Consider the following 12725-nt stretch of genomic DNA (forward strand, 5'->3'; position numbering starts at 1 on the left):
GAAGAGAGGAAGGGAGGATGGGAGGAAGAGAGGGTTAAAGGAAGAGGGGAAGAGAGGGAGAGAGTGAGAGAGGAAGAAAGGACGGGGGATGGGAGGAAGAGAAGGAGAATGGAAGAGAGGAAGAAAGGAGGGGAGGAGGGGAGGGAGAAAGGGAGAAGGGAAGAGAGGGAGAGAGGAAGAGAGGGAGAAGGGAAGAGAGGGAGAGAGGCAAAAAAGAGGAGGAGAAGAAGAGCAGGGCTATCAAAGCAGTGGTCCGGGGGCCACTTTGCTCGACGACTTAATGTGGCCGCCACATGTGTTTTGTGTTTGTTGTATTGGTTCGTATTGTAAATATTAAGATCCAACTGGTTGTGGAGCCTGGTTGCAGGAGACCTTCAGAACCAGAACCACAACCAGAAGCTGGACCAGGAGGATGAACTTACTGCAGGTCCTGGGAGTCCTGGTCGGCCTGGAGGGCCGTCGTTCCCCTGCAGCACACACCAGAAACACCATTCAACACCATCCGGGCCCCGGGCCCAGTGTGACTCTACAGACTGAACCCCACTGTGAAAATGTGCTTCACTGGGATTTCTACCAACATTAGATAAAGCAGCTATTATGGGATGTTTTAAGCACAATTCTGATTTGTACCTTGTTTAGCGTTTTAAACTAGATTAGCCCTCTGCTTGCACACACACTGCTCCCATCTATCAGTAGAATAAGCAGAGGAACCAGAAGAACCAGAGGAAGCAGAAGAACCAGGGGAACCAGAGGAACCACAAGAACCAGAGGAACCAGTGGAACCAGAAGAACCAGAGGTAACAGAAGAATCAGGGGAACCAGAGGAACCGCAAGATCCAGAGGAACCAGAGGAACCAATGGAACCAGAAGAACCAGTTCATCCAGAGGAACCAGAGGGACACCTACTTTCTCTCCTTTAGATCCAGTCTGACCCATGGGACCGGGCCGTCCCATTAGTCCCTGCAAGAGAAGAAAGATTTCAATTTGACAGGATTTTAAAACATCCAAAGGAAAGATTGAAGCCTCATTTCGGGGAGATCGTACCGGAGCGCCGGTCCGTCCCGTCACACCGGGAAGTCCTGGTCCCCCGACCGGGCCCTAGAGAGACGAGCAGAGAACCGTCAGTCACAATGGAAGACTGAGTAAGTTTGGTTCTAAAAGCCTCATCTGGAGTTGGACGGGCGAAGGGAGGAGTTGGACAGCGTCTGGAGGATCACCTTCCAGCGGCATGTTCCTCTCCTGGTTCCCTAAAAAACTGGTCTCTCAGGTGCGACCGGTTCTGGTGACCACCCGGGTCAGTACCAGAAGAACCGAGTGTCTGGAGGAGGTTCAACTGATACAACACAATCTGAGAAACCCAAGACCAGCAGGAAGCACATTCCACGAACGGTAAAACGCTGAGTGACAACAGTTCCTGTTCACTCTTATTTCTAGAAAGCTTCAATTTGAACGGATTCTTTTTTTTTCTGGAAGAGAAACATTTTGTAAGATTGAAACAAAGGAGGTTTGATTCATTTTGATAATGAACAAACTTCAAAATTTGTGGTCAGATCAAAGTTAAGTGCGAACATCCCTGAAGGAGGACGCAGCAACAATACAAACAGTGAGTTCAATACAGTGTGTTCATTGAGCAGAGTTACAGTATGTACTGCATGCAGTAAGTCTGGGTTTAAACAACAGTACTTTATACTCTGTGTACTGCAGTATACAGGGTACAAAATACACACAGAGTACTTTATACCCAGTGTACTGCATGCAGTACAGTGAAGTAAAATGTTCTGGTGTTTTCCACCTCGTCTCCTGTCTCTCCGCTCGGTCCAGGGAAACCTCGCTCGCCCTTCACCCCCTGCAGGAAGTGAGGGAGAGTGAGATAAACATGGCTGTTCGGTTTGTAAAAGCCTAACTACACTAAAGTAAAGAAAACTAACCCAAACATCAAACTAAACTGACCTGAACCTCACACTAAACTAACCTGAACCTCAAACTAAACTAACCTGAACCTCAAACTAAACTAACCTGAACCTCAAACTGAACTAACCTGAACCTCAAACTGAACCTCACACTAAACTAACCTGAACCTCAAACTAAACTAACCTGAACCATGAACTAAACTAACCTGAACCTCAAACTGAACCTCAAATTGAACAAACCTGAACCTCAAACTGAACCTCAAACTAAACTAACCTGAACCTCAAACTAAACTAACCTGAACTTCAGACTAAATTAATCAGAACCTCAAACTAAACTAATCTGAACCTCAGACTAAACTAACCTGAAAATCAGACTAAACTAACCTGAACCTCAAACTAAACTAACCGGAACCTCAAACTAAACTAACCTGAACCTCAAATTAAACTAACCTGAACATCAGACTAAACTAACCTGAACCTCAAACTCAACCAACATGAACCTCAAACTAAACTAACCTGAACCTCAAACTAAACTAACCTGAACCTCAAACTGAACCTCAAACTAAACTAACCTGAACCTCAAACTCAACCAACCTGAACCTCAAACTGAACCTCCAACTAAACTAACCTGAACCTCAAACTAAACTAACCTGAACCTCAAACTGAACCTCAAACTAAACTAACCTGAACCTCAAACTAAACTAACCTGAACCTCAAACTGAACCTCAAACTAAACTAACCTGAACCTTAAACTAAACTAACCTGAACCTCAATCTAAACTAACCTGAACCTCAAACTGAACCTCAAACGAAACAAACCTGAACCTCATACTAAACTAACCTGAACCTCAAACTGAACCTCAAACCAAACTAACCTGAACCTCAAACTAAACTAACCTGAACCTCAAACTAAACTAACCTGAACTTCAAACTGAATCTCAAACTAAACTAACCTGAACCTAAAACTAAACTACCCTGAACCTCAGACTAAACTTACCTGAACCTCAAGCTAAACTAACCTTAACCTCTAACTAAACTAATCTGAACCTCAAACTGAACCTCAAACTAAACTAACCTGGACCTCAAACTAAACTAACCTGAACCTCAACTGAACCTCAAACTAAACTAACCTGAACCTCAACTGAACCTCAAACTAAACTAACCTAAACCTCAAACTGAACCTCAAACTAAACTAACCTGAACCTCATACTAAACTAACCTGAACCTCAAACTAAACTAACCTGAACCTCAAACTCAACCAACATGAACCTCAAACTAAACTTACCTGAACCTCAAACTCAACTAACCTGAACCTCGAACTGAACCTCAAACTAAACTAACCTGAACCTCAAACTCAACCAACCTGAACCTCAAACTGAACCTCAAACTGAACCTCAAACTAAACTAACCTGAACCTCAAACTAAACTAACCTGAACCTCAAACTAAACTAACCTGAACCTCAAACTAAACTAACCTGAACCTCAAACTGAACCTCTAACTAAACTAACCTGAACCTCAAACTGAACCTCTAACTAAACTAACCTGAACCTCAAACTAAACTAACCTGACCCTCAGACTAAACTAACTTGAACCTCAAACTGAACCTCAAACTAAACTAACCTGAACCTCAAACTAAACTAACCTGAACCTCAAACTAAACTAAACTGGACCTCAAACTAAACTAACCTGAACCTCAAACTGAACCTCAAACTAAACTAACCTGAATATCAGACTAAACTACCCTGAACCTCAAAATAAACTTACCTGAACTTCAAAATAAACTAACCTGAACCTCTAACTAAACTAATCTGAACCTCAAACTGAACCTCAAACTAGACTTACCTTGACCTCAAACTAAACTAACCTGAACCTCAAACTAAACTAACCTGAACCTCAAACTAAACTAAACTGGACCTCAAACTAAACTAACCTGAACCTCAAACTGAACCTCAAACTAAACTAACCTGAACCTTAAACTAAACTAACCTGAACCTCAATCTAAACTAACCTGAACCTCAAACTGAACCTCAAACGAAACAAACCTGAACCTCATACTAAACTAACCTGAACCTCAAACTGAACCTCAAACCAAACTAACCTGAACCTCAAACTAAACTAACCTGAACCTCAAACTAAACTAACCTGAACTTCAAACTGAATCTCAAACTAAACTAACCTGAACCTAAAACTAAACTACCCTGAACCTCAGACTAAACTTACCTGAACCTCAAGCTAAACTAACCTTAACCTCTAACTAAACTAATCTGAACCTCAAACTGAACCTCAAACTAAACTAACCTGGACCTCAAACTAAACTAACCTGAACCTCAACTGAACCTCAAACTAAACTAACCTGAACCTCAACTGAACCTCAAACTAAACTAACCTAAACCTCAAACTGAACCTCAAACTAAACTAACCTGAACCTCATACTAAACTAACCTGAACCTCAAACTAAACTAACCTGAACCTCAAACTCAACCAACATGAACCTCAAACTAAACTTACCTGAACCTCAAACTCAACTAACCTGAACCTCGAACTGAACCTCAAACTAAACTAACCTGAACCTCAAACTCAACCAACCTGAACCTCAAACTGAACCTCAAACTGATCCTCAAACTAAACTAACCTGAACCTCAAACTAAACTAACCTGAACCTCAAACTAAACTAACCTGAACCTCAAACTAAACTAACCTGAACCTCAAACTGAACCTCTAACTAAACTAACCTGAACCTCAAACTGAACCTCTAACTAAACTAACCTGAACCTCAAACTAAACTAACCTGACCCTCAGACTAAACTAACTTGAACCTCAAACTGAACCTCAAACTAAACTAACCTGAACCTCAAACTAAACTAACCTGAACCTCAAACTAAACTAAACTGGACCTCAAACTAAACTAACCTGAACCTCAAACTGAACCTCAAACTAAACTAACCTGAATATCAGACTAAACTACCCTGAACCTCAAAATAAACTTACCTGAACTTCAAAATAAACTAACCTGAACCTCTAACTAAACTAATCTGAACCTCAAACTGAACCTCAAACTAGACTTACCTTGACCTCAAACTAAACTAACCTGAACCTCAAACTAAACCTACCTGAACTTTAAACTAAACTAACCTGAACCTCAAACTAAACTACCCCGAACCTCAAACTAAACTAACCTGAACCTCAAACCAAACTAACCTGCACTTTAAACGAAACTAACCTGAACCTCAAACTAAAGAAACCTGAACCTCAAACTAAACCTACCTGAACTTTAAACTAAACTAACCTGAACCTCAAACTAAACTAACCTGAACCTCAAACCAAACTAACCTGAAAGTTAAACTAAACTAACCTGAACGTCAAACTAAACTAACCGGAACCTCAAACTAAACTAACCTGAACCTCAAATTAAACTAACCTGAACATCAGACTAAACTAACCTGAACCTCAAACTCAACCAACATGAACCTCAAACTAAACTAACCTGAACCTCAAACTAAACTAACCTGAACCTCAAACTGAACCTCAAACTAAACTAACCTGAACCTCAAACTCAACCAACCTGAACCTCAAACTGAACCTCCAACTAAACTAACCTGAACCTCAAACTAAACTAACCTGAACCTCAAACTGAACCTCAAACTAAACTAACCTGAACCTCAAACTAAACTAACCTGAACCTCAAACTGAACCTCAAACTAAACTAACCTGAACCTTAAACTAAACTAACCTGAACCTCAATCTAAACTAACCTGAACCTCAAACTGAACCTCAAACGAAACAAACCTGAACCTCAAACTAAACTAACCTGAACCTCAAACTGAACCTCAAACCAAACTAACCTGAACCTCAAACTAAACTAACCTGAACCTCAAACTAAACTAACCTGAACTTCAAACTGAATCTCAAACTAAACTAACCTGAACCTAAAACTAAACTACCCTGAACCTCAGACTAAACTTACCTGAACCTCAAGCTAAACTAACCTTAACCTCTAACTAAACTAATCTGAACCTCAAACTGAACCTCAAACTAAACTAACCTGGACCTCAAACTAAACTAACCTGAACCTCAACTGAACCTCAAACTAAACTAACCTGAACCTCAACTGAACCTCAAACTAAACTAACCTAAACCTCAAACTGAACCTCAAACTAAACTAACCTGAACCTCATACTAAACTAACCTGAACCTCAAACTAAACTAACCTGAACCTCAAACTCAACCAACATGAACCTCAAACTAAACTTACCTGAACCTCAAACTCAACTAACCTGAACCTCGAACTGAACCTCAAACTAAACTAACCTGAACCTCAAACTCAACCAACCTGAACCTCAAACTGAACCTCAAACTGAACCTCAAACTAAACTAACCTGAACCTCAAACTAAACTAACCTGAACCTCAAACTAAACTAACCTGAACCTCAAACTGAACCTCTAACTAAACTAACCTGAACCTCAAACTGAACCTCTAACTAAACTAACCTGAACCTCAAACTAAACTAACCTGACCCTCAGACTAAACTAACTTGAACCTCAAACTGAACCTCAAACTAAACTAACCTGAACCTCAAACTAAACTAACCTGAACCTCAAACTAAACTAAACTGGACCTCAAACTAAACTAACCTGAACCTCAAACTGAACCTCAAACTAAACTAACCTGAATATCAGACTAAACTACCCTGAACCTCAAAATAAACTTACCTGAACTTCAAAATAAACTAACCTGAACCTCTAACTAAACTAATCTGAACCTCAAACTGAACCTCAAACTAGACTTACCTTGACCTCAAACTAAACTAACCTGAACCTCAAACTAAACCTACCTGAACTTTAAACTAAACTAACCTGAACCTCAAACTAAACTACCCCGAACCTCAAACTAAACTAACCTGAACCTCAAACCAAACTAACCTGCACTTTAAACCAAACTAACCTGAACCTCAAACTAAAGAAACCTGAACCTCAAACTAAACCTACCTGAACTTTAAACTAAACTAACCTGAACCTCAAACTAAACTAACCTGAACCTCAAACCAAACTAACCTGAAAGTTAAACTAAACTAACCTGAACGTCAAACTAAACTAACCTGAACCTCAAACTAAACTATCCTGAACTTAAAACTAAACTAACCTGAACCTCAAACTGAACTTACCTGAACTGTAAACTAAACTAACCTGAATCTCAAACTAAACTAACCTGAACCTCAAACTAAACTAACCTGAACTTTAAACTAGACTAACCTGAACCTCAAACCTAACTAACCTGAACCTCAAACTGAACTAACCTGAACTTTAAACTAAACTAACCTGAATCTCAAACTAAACTAACCTGAACCTCAAACTAAACTAACCTGAACTTTAAACTAGACTAACCTGAACCTCAAACTAAACTAACCTGAACCTCAAACTAAACTAACCTGAACTTTAAACTAAACTAACCTGAACATCAAACGAAACTATCCTGAACTTAAAACTAAACTAACCTAAACCTCAAACTAAACTAACCTGAACTTTAAACTAAACTAACCTGAACCTCAAACTAAACTAACATGAACATCAGACTAAACAAACCTGAACCTCAAACTAAACTAACCTGAACCTCAAACTAAACTAACCTGAACCTCAAATTAAACTAACCTGAACATCAGACTAAACTAACCTGAACCTCAAACTCAACCAACATGAACCTCAAACTAAACTAACCGGAACCTCAAACTAAACTAACCTGAACCTCAAACTGAACCTCAAACTAAACTAACCTGAACCTCAAACTCAACCAACCTGAACCTCAAACTGAACCTCAAACTAAACTAACCTGAACCTCAAACTCAACCAACCTGAACCTCAAACTGAACCTCCAACTAAACTAACCTGAACCTCAAACTAAACTAACCTGAACCTCAAACTAAACTAACCTAAACCTCAAACTGAACCTCAAACTAAACTTACCTGAACCTCCAACTAAACAAACCTGAACCTCAATCTAAACTAACCTGAACCTCAAACTGAACCTCAAACTAAACTAACCTGAACCTTAAACTAAATTAACCTGAACCTCAAACTAAACTAACCGGAACCTAAAAATAACCTAACCTGAACCTCAAACTGAACCTCAAACTAAACTAACCTGAACCTCAAACTAAACTAACCTGAACCTCAAACGGAACCTCAAACCAAACTAACCTGAACCTCAAACTAAACTAACCTGAACTTCAAACTGAATCTAAAACTAAACTAACCTGGACCTCAAACTAAACTAACCTGAACCTCAAACTGAACCTCAAACTAAACTAACCTGAACCTCAAACTAAACTAACCTGAACCTCAAACTGAACCTCAAACTAAACTAACCTGAACCTCAAACTAAACTATCCTGAACTTCAAACTGAATCTAAAACTAAACTAACCTGGACCTCAAACTAAACTAACCTGAACCTCAAACTGAACCTCAAACTAAACTAACCTGAACCTCAAACTAAACTAACCTGAACCTCAAACTGAACCTCAAACTAAACTAACCTGAACCTCAATCTAAACGAACCTGAACGTCAAACTGAACCTCAAACTAAACTACCCTGAACCTCAAACTAAACTAACCTGAACCTCAAACTAAACTAACCTAAACCTCAAACTGAACCTCAAACTAAACTAACCTGAACCTCATACTAAACTAACCTGAACCTCAAACTAAACTAACCTGAACCTCAAACTCAACCAACATGAACCTCAAACTAAACTTACCTGAACCTCAAACTCAACTAACCTGAACCTCAAACTGAACCTCAAACTAAACTAACCTGAACCTCATACTCAACCAACCTGAACCTCAAACTCAACCTCAAACTAAACTAACCTGAACCTCAAACTAAAGTAACCTGAACCTCAAACTAAACTAACCTGAACCTTAAACTGAACCTCAAACTAAACTAACCTGAACCTCAAACTAAACTAACCTGAACCTCAAACTAAACTAACTTGAACCTCAAACTGAACCTCAAACTAAACTAACCTGAACCTCAAACTAAACTAACCTGAACCTCAAACTAAACTAAACTGGACCTCAAACTAAACTAACCTGAACCTCAAACTGAACCTCAAACTAAACTAACCTGAATATCAGACTAAACTACCCTGAACCTCAAAATAAACTTACCTGAACTTCAAAATAAACTAACCTGAACCTCTAACTAAACTAATCTGAACCTCAAACTGAACCTCAAACTAAACTTACCTTGACCTCAAACTAAACTAACCTGAACCTCAAATTAAACTAACCTGAACCTCAAACTCAACCAACATGAACCTCAAACTAAACTTACCTGAACCTCAAACTCAACTAACCTGAACCTCAAACTGAACCTCAAACTAAACTAACCTGAACCTCATACTACACTAACCTGAACCTCAAACTAAACTAACCTGAACCTCAAACTCAACCAACATGAACCTCAAACTAAACTTACCTGAACCTCAAACTCAACTAACCTGAAACTCAAACTGAACCTCAAACTAAACAAACCTGAACCTCAAACTGAACCTCAAACTAAACTAACCTGAACCTCAAACTAAACTAACCTGAACCTCAAACTGAACCTCAAACTAAACTAACCTGAACCTCAAACTGAACCTCAAACTAAACTAACCTGAACCTCATACTAAACTAACCTGAACCTCAAACTAAACTAACCTGAACCTCAAACTAAACTAACTTGAACCTCAAACTGAACCTCAAACTAAACTAACCTGAACCTCAAACTTAACTAACCTGAACCTCAAACTGAACCTCAAACTTAACTAACCTGAACCTCAAACTAAACTAACCTGAACTTTTAACTAAACTAACCTGAACCTCAAACTAATCTAACCTGAACCTCAAACTAACCCTAACCTGAACTTTAAACTAAACTAACCTGAACCTCAAACTAAACTAACCTGAACCTCAAACTAACCCTAACCTGAACCTCAAACTAAACCTACCTGAACTTTAAACTAAACTAACCTGAACCTCAAACTAAACTAACCCGAACCTCAAACTAAACAAACCTGAACCTCAAACTAAACTAACCTAAACCTCAAACTAAACTAACCTGAACTTTAAACTAAACTAACCTGAACCTCAAACTAAACTAACATGAACTTTAAACTAAACTAACCTAAACCTCAAACTAAACTAACCTGTACCTCAAACTAAACCAACCTGAACCTCAAACTAAACTAACCTGAACGTTAAACTAAACTAACCTGAACGTCAAACTAAACTAACCTGAACCTCAAACTAAACTTACCTGAACTTTAAACTAAACTAACCTGAACATCAAACTAAACTATCCTGAACTTAAAACTAAACTAACCTGAACCTCAAACTGAACTAACCTGAACTTTAAACTAAACTAACCTGAACCTCAAACTAAACTAACCTGAACCTGAACCTCAAACTAAACTAACCTGAACTTTAAACTAGACTAACCTGAACCTCAAACTAAACTTACCTGAACTTTAAACTAAACTAACCTGAACCTCAAACTAAACTAACCTGAACTTTACACTAAACTTACCTGAACCTCAAACTAAACTAACCTGAACCTCAAACTGAACCTCAAACTTAACTAACCTGAACCTCAAACTAAACTAACCTGAACTTTAAACTAAACTAACCTGAACCTCAAACTAAACTAACCTGAACCTCAAACTGAACCTCAAACTTAACTAACCTGAACCTCAAACTAAACTAACCTGAACTTTACACTAAACTTACCTGAACCTCAAACTAAACTAACCTGAACTTTAAACGAAACTAACCTGAACCTCAAACTAAACTAACCTGAACCTCAAACTGAACCTCAAACTTAACTAACCTGAACCTCAAACTAAACTAACCTGAACTTTAAACTAAACTAACCTGAACCTCAAACTAATCTAACCTGAACCTCAAACTAATCTAACCTGAACCTCAAACTAACCCTAACCTGAACTTTTAACTAAACTAACCTGAACCTCAAACTAAACTAACCTGAACCTCAAACTAACCCTAACCTGAACTTTAAACTAAACTAACCTGAACCTCAAACTAAACTAACCTGAACCTCAAACTAACCCTAACCTGAACTTTAAACTAAACTAACCTGAACCTCAAACTAAACTAACCTGAACCTCAAACTAACCCTAACCTGAACTTTTAACTAAACTAACCTGAACCTCAAACTAAACTAACCTGAACCTCAAACTAACCCTAACCTGAACTTTAAACTAAACTAACCTGAACATCAGACTAAACTACCTCTCACAGGATGAGCATGACATCAACCTGTTGTTGTAGAAACCACTGCACTCAGTGTGAATAGGAAGCAACCCATCGCCTCGGCAACAACATCTACCTTTGGCCCCTCCTTCCCAGCGTTACCGGCTGGACCTCGTACTCCCGGATCCCCCTACACGCACGCACACAGACAGTTAAGTTAGTGCGGCTGGTGCAGGTCCTGGTCAGGTCCTTGTCAGGTTCCAGGTTCTGGTCCAGGTTCTGGTCCAGGGGATTTGGGGTCCTAACCTTCTCTCCCTCCACGCCTTGGACTCCTGCCCCCCCCAGGGAGCCCTTCTCACCCTTCTGACCCGGGAGACCCGGGACGCGGGACTGGCACTGGCTGCAGGCGTTCTGGGAGGAGGATGAAGATGGGAGGAGGTGTTGAACCAATAGAACCACTAAGCCCAGTAGAACCAGTTCACCAGTAGAACCAGTAGAACCACTAAGCCCAGTAGAACCAGTTTACCAGTAGAACCAGTAGATCCTCTAAACCCATTCGAACCAGTTTACCAGTAGAACCACTAAACCCAGTAGAACCAGTTTACCAGTAGAACCAGTAGAACCACTAAGCCCAGAAGAACCAGTTTACCAGTAGAACCAGTAGATCCACTAAACCCATTAGAACCAGTTTACCAGTAGAACCAGTAGAACCACTAAACCCAGTAGAACCAGTTTACCAGAAGAACCAGTAGATCCACTAAACCCATTAGAACCAGTTTACCATTAGAACCGCTAAACCCAGTAGAACAAGTAGAACCACTATGCCCAGTAGAACCAGCTATCCAGTAGAACCAGTAGAACCACTAAGCCCAGTAGAACCAGCTATCCAGTAGAACCAGTAGAACCACTAAGCCCAGTAGAACCAGTTTACCAGTCGAACCACTAAACCCAGTAGAACCAGTTTACTAGTAGAACCAGTTTGTGTCATACCTTTAGCAGAGCGGCCATGTCTCCCAGCAGTGGTAAGGCCGTCTGCAAGAGAATCAGAATCAGAAATACTTGAATAATCCCAGGGGGAAATTACTTTTGTTACAACTCCAATCTACATACAACATATTTACATACAACATACAACATATAATAATTATTAAGAAACATATTTATATATAAATATATATATATAAACATATCTATATACACATGGTAAAGTGTAAAATGTACAGTTAAAAATGTGCAAGAAGAAGAAGGTGCAGAAGTGTATATCCATGTTTTGAGGTCAGGTTACAGAGAGGGGGTGTCTGACTCTGAGGGAGGCGTTGTAGAGATTGATGACCACAGGCAGGAATGAATTCCTGTGGCGCACTGTGGTGCATCTGGGTAAGAGGGGTCTTCTGCTGAAGGTTCTCCTCTGCTGGGCCAGTGTGTCGTAGAGAGGGTGTGAGACATTGTCCAAGTTGGACTGAAGCCTGGACAGCATCCTCCTCTCTGCCACAGTCGTCAGGGTGTCCAGCTCCTCTCCTACGACATCACCGGCCTCCTGATTAGTTTGTTTAGTCTGTTGTTGTCTG

At 39.9% G+C, this 12725-nt stretch overlaps 1 protein-coding gene across 1 annotated transcript in view; it reads right to left on the bottom strand.

The window, feature by feature from the left end:
• LOC307242175 (uncharacterized protein) overlaps nucleotides 1-12725 on the bottom strand; it is a gene marked incomplete at its 3' end in the record, with an annotated part of 106586 nt that overhangs the window by 14389 nt on the left and 79472 nt on the right. The window contains exons 27-33 of the mRNA XM_080016507.1: nucleotides 12148-12189; nucleotides 11464-11568; nucleotides 11294-11347; nucleotides 1793-1846; nucleotides 1045-1098; nucleotides 907-960; nucleotides 423-467 (exon numbers count right to left, since the gene is read on the bottom strand). Of these exons, the coding sequence (XP_079872633.1) occupies nucleotides 423-467; nucleotides 907-960; nucleotides 1045-1098; nucleotides 1793-1846; nucleotides 11294-11347; nucleotides 11464-11568; nucleotides 12148-12189 (408 nt within the window). The remainder of the gene's footprint in view (nucleotides 1-422; nucleotides 468-906; nucleotides 961-1044; nucleotides 1099-1792; nucleotides 1847-11293; nucleotides 11348-11463; nucleotides 11569-12147; nucleotides 12190-12725) is intronic.

Source organism: Zeus faber (genome assembly GCF_960531495.2).
Source record: "Zeus faber genome assembly, chromosome: 16".
Classification (NCBI taxonomy): Eukaryota; Metazoa; Chordata; class Actinopteri; order Zeiformes; family Zeidae; genus Zeus; species Zeus faber.